This window comes from Glycine max, chromosome 2 (genome assembly GCF_000004515.6).
Source record: "Glycine max cultivar Williams 82 chromosome 2, Glycine_max_v4.0, whole genome shotgun sequence".
Taxonomy (NCBI): Eukaryota; Viridiplantae; Streptophyta; class Magnoliopsida; order Fabales; family Fabaceae; genus Glycine; species Glycine max.
In genome coordinates, this window is record NC_016089.4 from 4,876,936 (window position 1) to 4,897,298 (window position 20,363).

At 31.0% G+C, this 20,363-nt stretch overlaps 3 protein-coding genes and 1 pseudogene across 3 annotated transcripts; 1 reads left to right on the top strand and 3 right to left on the bottom strand.

Annotated features, from left to right (window-relative positions):
• Positions 1-905: 905 nt before the first annotated feature.
• LOC100794757 (S-adenosyl-L-methionine:benzoic acid/salicylic acid carboxyl methyltransferase 3) lies at positions 906-4,346 on the bottom strand. Its single transcript, XM_003520248.4, has 4 exons — positions 4,198-4,346; positions 3,136-3,540; positions 2,559-2,822; positions 906-1,580 (listed from the first exon to the last, which is right to left on the bottom strand). Exons 1-4 carry the CDS (start codon positions 4,270-4,272, stop codon positions 1,203-1,205), a joined length of 1,122 nt encoding a protein of 373 aa, XP_003520296.1. The 5' UTR covers positions 4,273-4,346; the 3' UTR covers positions 906-1,202.
• Positions 4,347-8,823: 4,477 nt separating this feature from the next.
• Positions 8,824-11,588, bottom strand: LOC100794391 (salicylate carboxymethyltransferase-like; annotated as a pseudogene).
• A 632-nt stretch (positions 11,589-12,220) lies between these two features.
• On the bottom strand, positions 12,221-14,575 carry SABATH2 (salicylic acid methyl transferase-like protein). Its single transcript, NM_001250193.1, is given in 4 exon segments — positions 12,221-12,598; positions 13,434-13,688; positions 13,821-14,225; positions 14,501-14,575. Coding segments are annotated over 4 exon segments (1,113 nt in total).
• A 1,865-nt stretch (positions 14,576-16,440) lies between these two features.
• LOC102663408 (uncharacterized) lies at positions 16,441-19,904 on the top strand. Its single transcript, XM_006575739.1, has 3 exons — positions 16,441-16,546; positions 18,953-19,081; positions 19,156-19,904. Exons 1-3 carry the CDS (start codon positions 16,441-16,443, stop codon positions 19,902-19,904), a joined length of 984 nt encoding a protein of 327 aa, XP_006575802.1.
• The last annotated feature ends 459 nt before the right edge of the window (positions 19,905-20,363 follow it).

The following is a 20,363-nucleotide window of genomic DNA, read 5'->3' on the forward strand; positions in this document are numbered from 1 at the left end:
AAGACTAGGGTGAAAAAGGAAAACTCGTTACCTATCATACCCGAGTTTGATTTTTTTTCTTGTTTTTCCATTTTATCCCTGCTACCCTTCTACCCTCCCTTATTCTCCAGCTCTCCACCTATAACTCCAAACTAGTGACCCCACAACCCCAAACAGAACCCTCTGTAGCATTCATTTCCTCACGGAAAACCTCCTTTGTCGCATGCGAGGTACCACCATCGTTTTTCCTCTTCTCTTTCTTCCTTACTCCCTTCTTTGCCAAATACTATATGTGATTTCAAAGAGTCGTTGTTGTAGCGAAGACAAACAACAACACTTGTTGCGCGTCCAAGAGTCGTTGTAGTTAGATCTGTGAGGCAACAAAACCCTTAACAAACAACAATAACTGTTGCACGTCGAAGAGGCTCCAATAACTTTGACGGCAAGCGAAGACGAAGCATCGATTTGCGATTGTTCTACTGTAGCATAAGCATTTTGTTATTGGCATTTATTATCAATATGGGTTTTTCTTTCATATTATCCTTGCATTTGGAGAAGAAGAATAAACATCAGTAATGTGTTTTCGATTCCAGGATTGGTGTAGTGTTTGGTTCGATTCCAATTTTACATTTGTAATATGAGATATATAGCTTCTAAGTTATGGTCCCATTGTTTTATGTGGTGTTTGTATTGTGATTCCTAATTCATGTAAAATGACTTTGGTGAATTCAACATGCATGTATTGTTTGGCTAGCAGATGCTTAATGAAGCTTTGAAAAATAGTCTCTTATGTCCCTTTCGGGTTAATATGATTATGGAGCATATTGTTATGTCATTTACAACTCAAGTTTTTATTTAGTTTAATCAAGTTAATGTTTCATGAGTGAACAATAGAAATGAAATATAATACAACAATAATAATCTCACATAAAATAATTTTATTACAAAATGGAAAACATATATGTAAAAAGAAAAGGCCACCACCAAAGGTGATACCTACAATACTCCTATATATAGTTTATTGCTAGTTAATTGGTAGAAGGGGAAAAATGAGCAAGCAAACAGTAACAACAACACGTACAATAATCCCTTTGAAAAACTATAGATGCAAATTCTTGGTTATGTATTAAGGGATAACTCAATTGAATAAGCAAATGGCAGAGTTATTATAAATCTTCTTATATATGTTTATGATTCCTAAGAAGTAAAAAAAACTTCTTTGCTTATGCTTTTCTAGTCAATGATATAGTAATATTGTTGAACTTAGTTTGCTCCTTAGACATACGATCAGCCAAGAGTTTTTGGTAGCGACTAAAAACCTCTTCAATAATATCTTCGCCAAATTGGTTAACTAGCATAGGTTCTGCCACAGATCTCATGCACTGTGCCAAACTATATCCATTGTCACGGAGTGATTCAGACCTCTCAGATTCAAAGTCAAGAGCGTTCAGATCATCAAGAGGGTTCCAATTCACTTCAGCAAGCTCTAGACGGTTGATGGCAAATGATCCTTCTTTAAGAACTTCCAATTCCACTTCAGATGGAGATGGAGTGTATTGAGGAATGTTAAAAGTATCCAATTGCTCTTCCTTTATGATTCCCTGCAGCAAATAATTAATAAGAAGATTCATACTCATGCATCTTGCCAAATTTTTCAACAGACAATTAATGGGTATTGTATTTAAAGTATCTCTCTTTTGTGTGATATATAAAGACACGAGTGAACAGATATTTTGAGAAGAATTAAAGGCCGCAACTATGAAAAGACATAGACAACGTGATATAATTTATAATTATACATGTTTATATATATATATATATATATATATATATATATATATATATATTACATTAACTTTTTTTTTCTATTTTTTATAATCAGATCATCAAATGGTAAAACTATTCTTATATAATCCTCCAAATTTATTTGTTTCAAAGAACAATTAGAGAGCATATGAAAAGCATTAGATTTTATATGAGAATTTTTCTAGACATATATAAATCGAAAGATGCCCTTGGGTGGTTACAAAATGTTAAATCAGTGACATCTAATTCACATGCAGAAAGATAGAAGTATATTTATTTAAACAAATTCTCTAACCTGTGCAATTCTACTAGGTTAAGACTCATTAATTATTTACTTTCAACTATCAATCTCTTCTATTTATTTTATGAACTCAACTCATAATTAAAATGATTATTTTTAAGTTGCACTGGTTTAAACTTGTTAATTATCCTAAACAGTGGCGGAGAAAAGTCGTGCATTTGCAAGCAGACAACAATGATAGAGAAAAGTCGTGAGACATATACCTAGCAGCTTGAAAGCGATGGCCAGGTAGGTCTACCATGTGCATTCCAAGTTTCCTCCAAGAAGGACTAGTTTGAAAACAGTTACTTTTTTCTTTGCCATATTAATTAGAAAAATTATTTAACAAATTGATGACAACCAGCTGGTCTTAAAAGACTGTAATTAAAATAATTTACTAACGAAAGAAAATCCTCTGCATAATTTTTTTTCAGTCATTGTTTTCATCTCCTGAAGAAAACCATTATAATAACGAAGTTTTCGGAATTCGTACCTGCATGACCATATCATTAAGAGCTGTAGCCATAAGCTCCCAGATAATATAACCGCCCTCCTTGATAGCTGGATTCTCAGCATCACTTCTTCTTCCCAAAATTGTGAGAACCATGCGACCTCCTTCAACTAATTCCTCTGCACGACACTTTAGAAAAACACAAAAATCTCTCTGAAATTGTTCGTAGTAAGCTCTCCCAACATTTGAAGGGCTTGTACTGCCTATGTAAATATTGCCCCTGTTTTTGTTTACACCCTCAGGAACCTATTTAAATCACCAATAAACAACAATTATTATTTATATTCCATATATTATATAAAAGACTCTTATATAAAATACAAAGAGAAAATAGAGTACGCAATGAATCATAATCTATTAGTTATTATAAATTTATTGACTTTTAACATAATTATTTTAAGAGTTATATCAATAATGATGATTTATGATTAAATGAGTAAAATTGTTTTATACTATATTAGTGTGCATCATCATTAAATTCAAATTGATACAAATAGCAATGGAACTAAGAAAAATATTTAATTTACATAATGTATCAAAAACATATATATGCATGCACCTTAGAAAGCCATTGAAGACTATAAGAGGAATGGACAAAATTCAGACTTTGATTTGGGAAAACCCTGCTATAGAAGGAACCGGGAACCCCAAAGAAGTAGCATGGACCAACCCCAGTTTCAATTTCATCACACAATTTCTCTTTGAAGTTGTCAAGGGACATAAAGATGTTGTTGAAGTCATTCCCAGGGAGATCATTCAGAAAGACCTTGTATTCTGGAGATTTATGGTTTAGCTTCCGGCAAAGTTTCTCCACAGTTTTGATGAATTCAGACACAACAGACAAAGTGTTTGGTCCATAAGAGCAACCTAAATCTGCAATTGCCAAGCTTCTCGGGACTGTGTTGCAATAGAGACCTGTTATGGCTTCCTCTCTTATGGGCTTTGACAAACAAATCGCCTTTTGCTGTATAACCAATGACACATAATTAGTACGGATGATTGACACAGAATAATTTTCATATAACTTTAGAGCTAATGTGACAAGTGACAACACCTTTTAACTTTAGGAGTAAAACGACTGTTTATTTATGTCTATTATAATTTTTTTTTTGTCGTACTTCTCCCACAAAGTGTATATATATACCCAAGAGTAAGAAAACAAAACCTTTTTGTCTTGATTGTAATTTTTATTCTCTAACTTTTAAATTTTTAACAAATTTAATCTTAAATAAATTAATTTAGTGTATTTTATTCAAACTTTTAAAAAATTTATAGATTTTATTTTATTATTTTACTCTTAACATAATTATATTTTTTACTCTAAACTTTTTACTTTCGGGCATATTTTACATTCAAACTTTTTGTTTTTTTACATATTTTATTCCCATTCTTTTATTTTTTTTTTTGACAATTTTTATCTTTTTAATTTTTGTGCTTATTAATAAAAAATGACTAGGATGAATACAATTTACAAATTTCTTAAAATTTTTGGTAAAATATGTCAAATTAAAAACTTAAAAATAAAATTCATCAAAAATTAAAAGTTGAAAATAAAAAATAATTAAGCCAATTTATTGGATAAAATGAACACAGAAAACATGATGTTAGGCTGTAAGTATACCTGAACAAAGGAGTTGTTTGCATAGCTTGCGTCTCCAACGCCACCGTTCATGTGCAGTACCTGTGCTACTTCCATTCTCCAATTTCTGTAGTTTTATCTATACTCCACTCTTTCTCGGTCTTTTACTTGTGTTTCTATGCCTTTGATCGAACCTCATACCACAGCAACATATATAGATGTGCAAGCTCTTTTTTTAGAATGAAAAAATCGTTTTCTTCTCATGGTTATACTAAGATAACATTTTTTTCTCGTTTTAATTATCAGCTTGATTAATTTGCAAATGAAATATCCCATATGAATAACATGTTTTTTGCATTAAATGCATGTGTTGCCATTGAAACTGCTACTACTTCAAGACTTCTGAGCGTCACCTTCAATGAATTCCATAATCGTAATTTTTTCCAAAGTCGTCCTTGGCAAAAGGATAGGTCTGGTTGTGGTTTATATTGACCACGTACAAGTCCACAATCAGACATATTTATGGTAAGAATCCACCGTTGATATATTTAAAATTTGAATCCATTAATTTGTGTGGGCTGGAAAAAGAAAATTAAATCAAGCTATGCCACAAATTTTGCACGGCTTAAGAATAGAGCTGCAGCCCATACAGCTTGCATACTGCCCCTCTCAGTATGAGTATTGTGTTTTTTTACAGGATGATAAGAGTATTGTTCTACTGCTTGTACCACAGTTTTAGCTTTCTTTCAGTCTTTAAGTTTTATTATTTTATTAATATACAATTGTTATGAAAATTTAATATTTGAAGCAGAGATTAGAGAATCAATAGAGAAGAAAGAACAAGAAAAAAAAAATAAAGAAAATGGAATGATTAATTTCCATGTATATAATGGAATATAATAGATGAATCATATATATATATATATATATATATATATATATATATATATATATATATATATATATATATATATATCATAATTTCACACGATAAATAATTTTATTACAGAATGGAGAACATATACATATAAATTAAAAAAACTCTACTACCAAGGGTGCAACACAATACTCGTAGTTTTTAATTTTCTTCAGCTTAACATTTAGCTAATTAATTGCTTGAAAAAAAGGAGAACAAAACAACAAATTAAAACTTGAGAAACCTCGGATGCAAACTTAGTTTTCTCGTTGGACATTGGATCAGCCAAGGTTTCTTGGTAAGGGCTAAAAAGCTCGTCAATGATAGCTTCACCAAAGTGGCTAACCAGCATAGATTCTGCCACACAGCCCTCATGTTATGTGCCAAATTGTATCCGATTTCAGATTCAAACTCAATTCCACTCATCCCAAGCACTCCAATGCACTATAGACACCTCTAGACAATTAATGGCAAATGATCCTTCTTTAAGAACTTCTAATTTCACTTCAGAAGGTGAACGGAGTGTAAAAAGGGATGTTAAAAGTATCTCATTGCTTTTCCTTTATTATTCCCTGCAGAAAATAGCAAAAATATTCATATTCATGAATCTTGCTAAATATATTTATGATTATACGTTTCAACAGATAATTAATGTGCATTGTATTTAAAGGTTTTTTTTTTAAAATCCACACAGTTTTTGAGAAGAGTCAACGGCAGCAAGTCGGTTTCCTATGATAATTGACATGAAAAAAAAGGTAAAATAACAAAAATTTTGATTTAATTCTTCAACATGTAAAAATAATAATTATATTTTGTTGTTAAACTGTAATATTCAAAGACTTATTTACATTAAATTGTAAAGTTTGAAATCAATTTTTTAATAAGTTGTGTGATAACATATGAGTGTTTATTTTTTATACATTTAAAGGTCAAATCAAAATTTTTCGTTTTTACAAGGATTAAATTGTTACATATTCATGGACCAATTATTACATATCCAATAGTTTTAGTTCGGTTAGCCATGCTTAGATTGCGAGATTGATTAGGTTTCTGTACAATATACTTTTGAGAAGTAACGATAAATTTTAAATGTTTTAAATGTGATTAAGTTCTAAAGGAAGATTAATCCCATATAATGTCCAAAGAACCAAAACTTATAGAAATATCTTGAGATCCAATAATGAAGAGACATGGCTTATATCAACCATTGAAGATGGGTATTTTATGTTCTTCATGTTTCTCTCTAGAGTAATCCATGTCTTTCAGTGGCTTCTCTTCAATTAAAGCCTCTGCATTTCTCACCAGCTTCTTCTTCCTCCAGTGTGTTGTCGTCGGCAAAATCGAAGTCGAACGTGCCGTCCGGGAACGAAATCCAACGAGCCTGGGCGGACTTCACCAGCGGGGGTGACGCCATCTTCGAGATCCTGACGTCATCTCCACGCAGAGTGCCTTCGCTGTCGGCGAGAGGAAGCCGCCAGAGATCATGTCCTGGAACTCCGACGAGTAGAACCAGACGTCGATGATCCAGTCTGCAACACTCCCACAAAGTACTGAGAACGATATACAATTAAGTTAATTATCCTATTAATCATCATTATTCACTGTTAACCACCTCATTGATTTAATTGGCCAACGTTAATAAGCAAACGGTCACTAAGACAATTGGACGGAAGTACCAAAATTGTCAATTTTAAAAAGCTAGAGATTCAATTTTACAATTAAAAATCAAAGGGATAAAAATGGCTGATTTGTAAAATCAAAGAGATTAAAATTGTAATTTAATCTTCAATAAAATAATTTTTTATATTTTTTGTCTAAATGAAAAGGTATTAGATGCTAATATACATCTTCTATTTTTTAAGTGAGTTTACGGTAGCAAAACTTTGTTTAAGTTCTAGTTCGTTGTCAAATAATAATGTTAACGGATGAGGTACTAACGATCCATTGATTTTATGTCATTATGAACTTTGATAAGATATTTATATGTAATTATTTTTTATAAATTGTATTTTTTAGATGAGAGATTTAAAATCATAATTTACAAAAACAAATTACATTGTGATTATTATATCAGACTCTTTGATGAAGTAGCAAGACATTAGATTGAAGTAATTGTTAAATTCTATTAAGTTAATATTATTACTTAATAACACACTAAAAAAAACTTCAATATTTAGAGGACTTTAGAGATTTTCAGTATTTTGGGCTTATCTCTTTCAATAGGGGTTCAATGAGGTCTTAATAGTTAATTTGGTGGGCTTTAGAGTTGTTTAGTGTAGTCCACGAAATTAAGAGACTCCTTTGTAATAAAACTGTTTTGAGAGTTTGTAAACACACACCTTTACTTTCTTTTAATTTCAGATGTGTTGTCTCACTTCTTCCTACTTCTCCTTTTCTCCTCTCTTCATTTTTTTGAGTTGATCACTTCAATGGAGGGTTAATTTCGAATTCAATTCAAGGATTCTAAGGATTATGGTAAATTTAAGTTCCTTTTTCTTAATTGAGAATCTATATTTTTTTTTCTGTTTTCAGTTTCTAAAGTTCAATTCTTGATTATGATTAGGTTTTGGAAATTGATTGAGGATTAGGATTGATGAATCCAATTGTGAGATTAGGTGATCGATTGGTTGGTTGCCTATGCCAATATGTTTTTGTGCCTGAATTCATGTTAATTAGGAAATACCATGGTGTTTTCAGTTTTCAAGAATGCATATTAGATGATTATCTTATGAAATTCATATTGATATATATGTCTGATCAGATTCGTATCTCTGTTCTGAAACTATGATAATTTTATCACAAGAATTGGATTCTTGGATTGATAGTTTTTTGAATTTGATTTTTTTTTCAGTTTAATTTTGTTCTCTGTTTAATTCTGCTACTGATAAATCCCCCATCTTATTTTCGAATTAAAATCAGATTATTGATGATTTGTGTGATTGTATCCTCAAAAGATGACTTAGGTTGACCCTTTACTGCAAATTTAATTGAGAAATCTAATGCTTTTGATAATAACCCGACAATACTATCAATCTTATGAGGAAGTTGGTTATTATATGAATGTCAGGACAAGACTAGTTTAACTTTTGAGAGCTTTTTTTATCAGAAAAAGCTTTATATTTTCATTAGAAAAACTCACAAAAGTACTTCTGACGTGTATCCAATATTTTAACTTTTGTCTCTAATCCGTTACTATCTCTTAAACTTCGTTAATTTATAAAATCTTAACTTGGTTAATGAGATGTAATGTAGTATTTGATGAACATGCATCTTGAAGTGGGAGCAAAATCGGGAAGAGAAGAATCAAAAGAAAGTCGCAGTTCCAACTTTGAATCAGAATATATTATATATGCAGCCCTCTCCTCTCATAATCAAAGTCCAGCAATAGCAGATTCAGATAAAAAGCATACAAAGTAAATCCAAGACAACTCAAACTTTTATTCTTTAATCAATGTGTGGTGAGTGAACAACAGAAATGAAATATAATAGATCAATCATATATCATAGTTTGATTAATTTCACGTAATAAATAATTTTATTAAAGGATGGAGAATATATATATATATATATAAGCTCTACCACCAAAAGCCTAAAGGTACAACACAATACTCGTAGTTTTTGTTAGTCTTCAGCTTAACTTCACAGTTTGCTAGTAAATTATTGCTAGGAAAGGAAAAATAAAGCAAGCAAATTAACAGTCACAACAATTACAACACAACCCTTTTTAGAAACCTCAGATGCAAACTTCTTGCTCATGTTTTTCTTGTCAGTGATATGGTAACAATGGTGAACTTAGTTTTCTCCTTGGACATACGATCCGACAAGATTTCTTGGTAACGGCTAAAAAGCTCATCTGTGATAGCTTCACCGAAGTGGCTAACCAGCATAGATTCTGCCACAGCTCTCATGCACTGTGTCACATTGCATGTATCCGCCATTACCAAGTATTTCAGATCCAAACTCAAGAGCGTTCCACTCATCATGAGCATTCCAGTTCACCTCAGACACCTCGATTAATGGCAAATTATCCTTCTTTAAGAACTTCCAATTTCACTTCAGATGGGGATGGAGTGTAATAAGGGATGTTAAAAGTTTCTAGTTGCTCTTCCTTTATTATTCCCTGCGGCAAATAGCAAAAACATTCATTTTCATGCATCTTGCTAATTAAATTTATTTATAACTATACTTTTTTGTGAGAATTTATTTATAATTATACGTTTCTACAGATAATTAATGTGCACTGTATTTAAAGTTTTTTTTTTTTTAAATCCAAACAGTTTTTGAGAAGAGTTAAAGGCAACAAAAAACATAGGCAGCGTTATATAATAGCCAGAATACAATAATAATGTTTACCACATTAATTTTTTTATTTTTTATTTGTCAAGGAATTTAGTTGAGGTGGTTGAGCTTGCATGAACTATTGTAAATCCTTCATTCAATACCCATAGATAAAAAAAATCATATATTATCAAATGGTAAATAATAAATAATAGTTTTGTCATGTGTCATTAGAATATTGATTAAAGAATTAAAGAATTTTTTTTATTAAAAATTATATATTTAAAATTCACAGAAAAACATATTTAATTGTATTCATTCCAATAAAAAAAAAGAAACCTTTTCCTTTTACTTCTTTAATTAGCCAGTGTCTTAAACACATGTTAGCATTTTCCATAATAGTAAATAATAGATAATAAATTATCCGAAATATGTACCCGCAAGACCATATCATTAAGAGCAGTAGCCATGTAGCAACCAGTAACCACCCTTGCTAGATGGATCCCCGCTTCTTCTTCCCATAACTGTGAGAACCATACGACCTCCTTCAACTATTTCCTCTGCACGACACTTTAGAAAAACAGAGAAATCCTTTTGAAATTGCTCGTAGTAAGCTCTCGGAACATTTGACGGACTTGTGCTGCCTATGTAAATATTGCCCTTGTTGTTGTCTATACCCTCAGGAACCTAATTAACTCATAACAAACAATTATTATTTATCCTGTCAAAAAAGGTCATATGATTTTTTTAAAAATTTATGTAAATTTTTAAGTGATTATATGATATTAAATCTTGATCATTTCATTCTAGATATATTATATTATATTAAAAGCTCCTACAAAATACAAATTAATGTGAATCAAACTAAGAAAAATATTTAATGAATATATATACCTTAGATAGCCAATGAAGGCTGGAAGAGAAATGAACAAAATGCATACACCTATTTGGGAAAGCCCTGCCATAAAAAGAAAAGAATCGGGAGCCCCAAAGTGCTATTTTGTATTCTCTTTCTATGTGAAATAAAGATTCAAACCAAAATGTTCATTTTATTTCACTTATTTAAGGAAAGGAACAAATTAGGAAGAGAGACTCGGAAAAAAGTTACAAAATATTGTGATTTTAACACACCCACTAGAGAACATTTTTTAGATTACAATCGCAGATTAGTGATTTCTACACACGTGATAATTCAAATTGTCCGGTTGGATCGTCAAAAATACATTTCAATTTGACTGTTTGTGGCACATTTGGCTTGTTGGAGACTCTCTTGTATCTTAATTGATTATAGTGGAGTTATTTCTTTAGTATCGATGACCCGTGATTTTTATCCTTGCAATGATGGGTTTTTTATATTAAACAAATTGAGTCTCTTGTCTTTGTGTTTTTTTTCTTAATTTCTATTTTGCATTCTATTTTCATTAGTATTCCTCGTAGGTTCTTGCAAGTTTTAGGGAAATAGTTTTAGGGAAGTTTATTTCCACTGACTATTGCTTTATTATAGAATTTGTTATTGTGTTGGTTTATTTTTTCATTAGAGTGGTATCATAACTCTTTGGTTAAGGGACTATTTTTCTACTTACTTGAACAATGGAGACACATATGAAGATGGTATTATCTTATATTAAGATATATAGGTCAAGTCTTGTAGTCTAGCAAATCCCAAATCTTTCCCTATAGAATGTTACTCACCAGACTCTTAAGAGAGTATGAGGTGCCTCTCATGTTGGAATCTATTAATAAAGAATATGCTTTCTTTGGAAAAGAAACATAAAAAATATGAGGTTAGGAAATCTTCATGAAGAGCAACTCCCTCAAAGTAAGAAAAGAAAAGAAGCTCCTAAAACAGAACCTAATAAAAAGGAAAAAATATCCAAATACTCCGTTTTAGTAAGTCAGGAGAGTGGTGAAAGATGAGAAAAAACTTCGGTTAAAGATACAATCCATGAGACAGGTAATTGAATATAACACATATAGGCAAGACAAGTTCTTCTATTGGTTTAATACTATTGTTCTGCAAAAACATGCTTTTGTAGCAGAATCTTCTCCTGAATCCTCATATCAACCACCTCATTTTATAATGGCTCTTAGTTCTAGTAGCTCCTCAAGATATTCCCCATACGAGCTTGTCCTGGTTAGAGATTCTTCCTTTTTTATGATGTCAAAAAGGGGAGAAAGTTAGAGTAGTTGTAGGAAGGGGATGGTGAATAGGAATAGAAATTATGCCTTCGTTGACCATCTATGTTCTGCTATACTGTTTATGTTTCATGTTTGATGAATGAACATTTATAATATTAATGCATGAGTAGTTCTATTGTTTTGAATATTCTGAGTTCATGATAGTTGAATTTGTGATAGTTACAAAACAGAAATAAAATAGAAATGCTTAAACTGGGGGAGTAAAAATAATGAAATAAGAAGTAAAAAGCACTTAATAGAATACGAAGACTGTTATGTGTTTGGTTTTTCCTCTTTTGGGGTTTATAAGGACCTTTGTTACCACTTATCCGTTAGAATATCTTTTATATTCCTTCAATTGATATTCTTTTTTGTTACGCATAAGAAAAATTCAAGACAACCCAAACTTATGAGTTTATTCAATATTTGGCGAGTGAATAATAGGAATGAAAATATGAAATATAGTACACCAAATACTGATTATCATAGTCTCACATAAATAATTTTATTACATAATAATATTAAAAAGAAACTTACTACCAAAGGTACAGCATCATACTAGTTTTCTTTTTCTCCAACTTAACATTTTGCCAGTTAATTGCTAGAAAAAAACACAAACAAGCAAACAGTCACAACTCACAACAACTACAACAATCCATTTTGAGAAACCATATATAGATGCAAACTTCTTGCTTATGCTTTTCTAGTCAATAATATGGTAACATTGATGAACTTGGTTTTCTCCTTGGACATACGTTCAGCCAAGATTTGCTGGTAGCGGCAAAAAACCTCTTCAATGATAGCTTCACCAAAGTGGCTAATCAGCATAGGTTCTGCCACAGCCCTCATGCACTGTGCCACATTGTATCCACCATCACTAAGTGATTCAGACCTTTCAGATTCAAAGTCTAGAGCATTCCACTCATCGAGAGCATTCCAATTCACCTCAGAAACCTCTAGACGATTGATGGCGAATGATCCTTCTTTAAGAACTTCCAATTTCACTTCAGATGGGGATGGAGTGTATTGAGGGATGTTAAAAGTATCTAATTGCTCTTCTCTTATGATTCCCTGCTCAGCAAATAGTAAAAAGATTTTATATTCATGTATCTTGCCAAATTTAGTTAATATGTTTGAACAGACAATGTGTATTGTATTTAAAGTATATTTTTTTCTGGTCTGCTATGATAATTCATATGAAAAGAAAAAAAAAAACAGACAGTTTGATTAATAGCTAATATAAAATTATAAAGAATGTTTTTAGTTGATTTTTTTGTGTGTAATCAGATCATCAAATGGTAAAACAGTTCTTATGTAATCCTCAATTTTTTTAATTTAAAGAACAATTAGAGAGCATATTAAAAACACTACGATTTATCTATAAAAAAACAGATAAATCCAAAGATTCAGTTGTTATCATTACAATAGTTGTATACATGAACTTGGCAAAAAAGTCAATTTATACCTAGCTGGTTGGCTGGTTTTGTCCAATCAAACTAATGGTCAAACTTGCTTAGGATTAAAAGCAATGCTTTTATTTGTATTTGTCTTCTATTTGTCTTTGCTCTCTTGTAGTTTGTAAAAGTAGCAATGTGAAAAGAGAGGTCCACGTTTCCTTCTCGTAATTTTTGTTTATTATAGCCAAGAAGGATTAGTTTGTATATATAGTTTTTTCTTTTCTTTTTGGTATTAAAGGTTGCTTACAAATTAGACGTTCTGTTTAAAAAACTAATAAAAACGTAGTCATGATACTCAATTGTTTTTTTACTAACGAAAGAGAATCTTCCGCATCATAATTTTTTATGACAAAATATTATAGAAACAAGTTTTTAAGTTAATGTTAGCCATTACATCCAAACTCATCATCTTTTTGTTGAGTCATTAACGAATTGTTGGGAATGTATACCTGCAAGACCATATCACTAAGAGCAGTAGCCAAAAGCTCCCAAATGTAGCAACCATCCTTGCTAGATGGATCATCGCTTCTTCTTCCCAAAAATGTGAGAACCATGCGTCCTCCTTCAACCAATTCCTCTGCACGACACTTGAGAAAAAGAGAGAAATCTCTCTGAAATTGCTCATAGTAAGCTCTCACAACATTTTTGGGGCTCGTACTGCCTATGTAAACATTGCCCTTGTTGTTGTCTACACCCTCAGGAACCTATTTAATTAAATCACCAACAAACAATTATTTATTTTTCATATAAGGCGCATATTATATTGAAAGCTCCTACAAAACAAACACTAATAGTACTAAGAAAAATATTTAGTTAACATGCATATGCATGTGTACCTTAGATAGCCATTGAAGGCTGTATGAGGAATGGACAAAATGAAGACTTTGATATGGGAAAACCCTTCCATAGAAAGAACCGGGAACACCCGAGAAGTAGCATGGACCGATCCCACTTTCCATTTCATCACACAATTTCTCTTTGAAGCTGTCAAGAGACTTGAAGATGTTGTTGAAGTCATTCCCAGGGAGATCATTCAGAAAGACTTTGTATTCTGGAGATTTGTGGTTCAGCTCTCGGCAAAGCTTCTCCACAATTTTTATGAATTCAGACACAACAAATAAAGTGTTTGGTCCAGAAGAGCAACCCAAATCTGCAATTGCCAAGCTTCTGGGGTGTGTGCTGCAATAGAGGCTTCTTATGGCTTCCTCTCTTATGGGCTTTGTCAAACAAATCACCTTTTGCTTCATAAGTTATAACCAATGACACTAAATAATTAGTACATCGTGTTGTGTATAATTAGTACCAATGTTGGTCTATCATTTATAAGACGCTAATGTGTTACTGTCTTTTATCTTTTACATGTATGAAATTTATTTTAGGTGATAACCGAACTTAGTATTATTGAAAGATAAAACTTAACATTAAATATTGTGGATATTAATTGTTAGCATTATATTGCCCTTCAATCAAACTTATGTTTATTGCTTTTTTTATGATAAGTTGTCTGTAAGTATACCTGAACAAGGGAGTTGTTTGCATAGCTTGCGTCTCCAACGCCACCGTTCATGTGGAGTACCTGTGCTACTTCCATTCTCTTTTCTTGTTATATTTCTACTTCACTTTCTAGCTCGTTCTTTTACTTTTGTGCTTCTATGCTTTTGATCGAACCTCATACCACACCTATATATATATAGATGTGAAAACTGTTTTTTAACAAGAAAATGTTTGTTTTCTTCTCATATATGATTTTACATAAAATAACGTTTTTCTCGTGGCTATCCATCTCTGCATATAAAAATGTCGTACGGGCTATGAAGTGATTGACATTTGATCCAAAAGTGGGTCGTTTACAACGTAGTTCTCTGTCGTCATTGTCAGTTATATATTTGACCACAAACATGTTGTCTATATAAGTATAGCTGAACAGGGAGTTGTTTGCATAGCTTGCATCTCGAAAGCCACCGTTAATGTGCAAACATGTGCTACTTCCATTCTCCTTTCCTTAGTTTTATTTCTACTTCACTCTTTCTCTCAATCTTTTGTCTTTTGTGCTTTATAATTGCGAAGTTTAGATTTAATTTATAGTTAATTTTAACTAAGAATGATTATAATTTATTTATTTTTTTGTTATTTTTAATGAAGTAACGAAGAATTTAATATTATGTTAGTTTTTACTAGCGGGATTCAAAAGAAAACAATTACAGGGATTTGGAGAAAAATTGATAAAAAAATTTGAGTAAAGAAAAGTTAAAGATTAAGACCACTTTGCGCGAAATATAGGTTCAGCGCATTTTCTCGCTCAGCGGTCAGTTCAGATTTAAGGTGCACTGAGCGTGAATTCGACGATAATCCTGTGATCATGATCTTATTCATTGAGCCCAGACTCGCTTAACACAAGATGACATGAATTTAAAGCTACTTTAAGACTATAAAAAGATTAGAAAGCAAAAGAGAAACATAGAGGATCGGATGTCTATACAAAAAGAGTAGAAAGGAAAGAGAAAGAGTCAGATTTGTTTAATCTATTTTATGCATATTTAATCTTAATGTAATTTATTATTTTTTATTTTTGTAAAGAAATTTGGAAGAAAAAAATAGATAAATTAGACTTTTCACGCGAGAAACCAAAGATACATTATCAGGTAGAAATTGGGATGAGAAAAATTATTAACCATCACAAGTAATTTTAGCATAACCTCAAGATATTTTAAATTCTGAACTTAGCTTTAAGCATTCAAATGCATTATCATCATCTTTATTTTCTCTTTATAATCTTTTATTTTAAATATTTATCTTGTATCTCTCTTTATTTTTTATTTTAAATTTTTTATCTTTTACTTTCTTTAAATTGTATATCTATCATTTCTTATCCTTTTTACTCTTTTATTACTTAAAAATTGGGATTCGATAGTGGACTTCCGAATAGCTTTACTCCTTGTAATAATTTAGTGTAGTTGGTAATGACTTAAGAGTGATTCCACACTCGACACTCATATCACATTTATATATAGGTGTGAAAACGGTTTAATTTCTAACAAGAAAAAGTTTGTTTTCTTCTCATTAATTAGTGACATTTTCCGTGGCCATCCATCTTTGCATTTAAAAATATTGTACGAAATTATTGATGTTTGATCCAAAAGTGGGTCCTTTTCCGTGGCCATCCATCTTTGCATAGCAAAATCTCGTATTAACGATATTATCTAAAGCTACGAACCATATAACGAAAGCGATGGCTGGATTAAGTTGGACGTGTTCATTTTATACATAAAAAATTATGAATAATGAATTTTCTTTCAAGAATATTCATAGAAAATATGGATAACACAAAAATAGTTATATTTAAAGTGATTGTTTATTGAGAAATATTAAAAACACACTCTCTTTATGACATACTCACTTAATTTATTAGTTAAAATTTATTGAAAATAATAAATATACTAAAATATTAGGAAAAAAATGATGTTCAGAAGCTTTGACAATGATGTTGCCGTGAACCGATGGATTCCGTTGACGATGATGGAGTTTCTGCTACTGGATGTCGACAAGGTGCTAAGAGGCGAAGGTACATTTGGGTGGACCATTTTTCCAACAAAGGGGTGGACCTTGAGAAGGTGCATGTGACATTGATTGGGAAATTAGGGTACAAGAAGGTGAAGTGGGCAATACGGAATAAGACCACCTAAATAATACAAAAATAATACGACTTCGTTTTTATTTTATTTTTTAAATTTTTTTTATATATATTCTCACTCAGACAAAAATTACACATGACAACATATGTCACATGCCTATGTGTCTGGTTAACAGTCATGTAAGTAGATAACGAATTTTGACTAACGACATAAACCTCAGACAAAAATTTTCAAATATTAGGGATCCAATTCAAAGAAAAAATTTATTAGGGACCAAATGCAAAAGTCTGGTATATATTAAGGACTAAAAATATATTTAAGTCATCTCTTAAATCAAACAACATTACATATCATTTTATTTCTATTCTATTTCTCTTTTTTTTTTTTCAAATGATCTCTTTTCTATTTTCATTTATTCTATTTCTCTCTTCTAAATCAATTATAAATTGAAGTAGGATTTGGTTTCTTTACTGCTACCAAGTTTCATAACTAAAGATAATTTTTATTTATAATCACTCAATTGCCCTTTTTTTTAAAAAAAAACTTATATATTTCACTTTCAATAATTTATTTCTATTGCCTTCCTATTTTTCTCTTTTTTCATATATAAAAATTAAGGAAAAGGAGAAAGAAGGACATAAATATATAAACTACTCACAACTATTTTTTTGGTTCTGGATTAGAAATCATGTGTGTTTCCTAATCCATTGAATTTGAGAATAATCTCGCTCGTGATATGTGACCGTCGTTGATCCTTGAAAATTTCACATGCACATGAAGAAAATCAAACACAAATTTTTTCACTTATTAGATCATCTTTCAATGTTAACACCATAGGCGGTTTCAAGGCCCGGCTACCCTGGGCAATTGCCCAGACTCTGGCATAACCCTTTTAATTTTATGTTACTAATATTTTTCTTTTTTTTTTTTGGTGCTGTACTATTATTTTTCTTTATTAATGAATTAAACGGGCAACTATCATGTTTAGCACGCAGATTCAACAAAAAATATCTTGATGTTAAATAGTTAGTTGAACTAGCTGGCATAACCCTTTTTGTGGACTGTGTATTCTTATCCTTCACTCTTTTTTTTTTTTTCTTGGTAGAATTTTCCTTCTCATTTATTTACCCTTTGTAAACAATAATTACGATAATTCATGCAATAGGGTAATAACAACTATAGAAACACCAATCACATGAATTCATTATTATTGGTCAGCTTTTTCACAAATTTACTATGAGCTTAAAGCAAATATCATGTGATGTTGTTCTATAAATCTAAGTTGTACATTTATCAATTACTAGTATTTTAGTGAATGTTTATTTTATATAACTAAAATTTATAATTTATAATAAATAAATACTTATATATAAATTATGAAATAATTTTACACAAACATAAAAATGGAGAAAATTAAAAGAAAAATATTAAAGAAAGGGCAAGAAATTGAAAGGGCAAAACAATTGTAAGAGTTAAAAATTAAAAGGGCAAAAATATAGGTAACAGAAACAAAAGAAGTAAAGCTTCGTCACCGCAGCAACACTGTAGAAACCTTAAAGCTTTCCGCCATCGACACCTACTGATTCTTTTCCGACTACCGCCTTCCCCTTTTTTTTCGGTTAGTAATTGTTTAATTTCAACTGATTGTGGTTTTAAATTGAAACAATTAACACAAAGGTAGCAGAGAAGAAAAAGAAGAAAAATTTGGGTTTATTTGCACCACCTAGTAATAGCAGACACAGAGAAGAAGAAAATTTGGGTTTGTCTTTGAAAGGTTAAATATTTTATGTTATATAGAAGTACTAACATTGTGAAAATGGGTCCCATATTTTTCAAGTTTATCTAAAATCTCATATGGTGAAATTATAATATTGTATCATACTGATAACTTCAATAAATTTCATTATAAAAAATATTTACTTTATAATATATTTTGTCATTTTGTGTGCTGCTAAGTGTCAGATTAAGCTACTACACAGCAAGATTCATTGGTTATAAAAGTTTTATTGATAAGTCAAACTAAAGTGTGTATCTAGTAATATTATAAGCATATAGTATTATTTATAATAGCAGTAAAAAGATCTTTTACAGTGGAATCATACCACTTGTAAATTTGTTTATTGATAGATAAATTATCTACAATAAAGGTTTCTTTTGGTTATCTAATTTTATTAGTTTCTATAATGGTGTTTAATTGAATATAATATAATGCTTGTTCCTACTCTTTATAAATCATAAGAGATTACTTTTATTTTGAAAAACTATTCTTATTTAAATTTTGATTCTTATGATTTTAATTGTTAATTGAGTATTAACTTAAGATCATTTAATTTCAGAGATGAGGAGATTTTTGGTTGATAGAGCAAGTATTGAGAATGTGAATGTTGTACAACAAGAAGCCGAATTAGAACCGCCACCTAATGTGGTTAATGAGTTTAACCCAAATGAGATTGTGCGTGATCCAGGTCATAGGAAACAAACGAGCTTTCAAATATATTGCAAAGAAAAGATCTTAATATTGTGAATGCCATGGAATTAGTTGATGTTGTCAAAGCTCGGTCGGGCACAATGAGAGAGAGTGGCTGGAATAATTTTTTTGCCGATGTCCAAGGATTTTGTGTTGCTAAAAGTATTCTGGTACCAAATATGGATGACGAAATACCAGTTCGGGGTCGTTCAAGAGCAGAAGGGAGGACTATCACTAATCTTCATCATTACCGTGCAGAGATTTTTTATGTTGCTATTGATAAAATATGTGTGGAGATGGATCACCGCTTTAGTGAAGGAAGTAACATTATACTTGATTGCTTCTCATGTCTTGACCCCAAGAACTCTTTCTCCAAGTTTGATGTTGATAAGCTTGCTCGTCTTGCTGATATTTATCATGCAGACTTTTCTGATGATGACCAAGGAACAATTAGGGATCAACTTGAAACTTATGTGCTTCAAGTGAGAAGAAATGCTTCTTTTTCCACTTGTGAAGATGTTCAAAGTTTGGCTATGAAGATGGTTCAAACTGAGAAACATTTGGTATTTCCATTGGTTTATAAACTTATTGAGCTAGCTTTGATATTGCCGGTGTCGACAGCATCCGTTGAAAGAGCTTTTTCAGCAATGAAGATTATCAAGTCTAAATTGCGCAATAAGATCAACGATGTGTGGTTCAATGACTTGATGGTATGTTACACCGAGCGGGAGATATTCAAGTCACTTGATGATATTGATATTATTCGAACATTTACCGCAAAGAAGTCTCGGAAAGGACACTTGCCTCGTAATTTTATTTAACCCGCTATTGTAAGATTATGTTTATCTCTTTTATTTTAAACTATATTTTTGTTGACAAAATGACGAGTCTCTTTTATTTTGATTGATTACTATTTACATATTATATACAATGTGAATTTGCTATCTTTAAATTTTTGCCCAGGCTTTATAATTTTTCTGGCTCCGCCACTGGTTAACACAAAGATACCTTATACCACTATACCAACCCTTTAGATTATTAAAACAAGACTGTTTAATCTACCTTATGACATAATATATAATAAATAAAACAATTTTAGTTTTAAAAAACTTGTTTTATCAAATACAACTATGAAGAGAATAGTAAATATTATTTTTATCCTGTACATGCATTAGGAAAATAATTAGCATGTTCAAAGAATGTGATATCATAAAGGCTAATTAATACATTCACGTTTTGCAAAACTTATCGGTTCATTTTCACAAAATTGTATATATTTT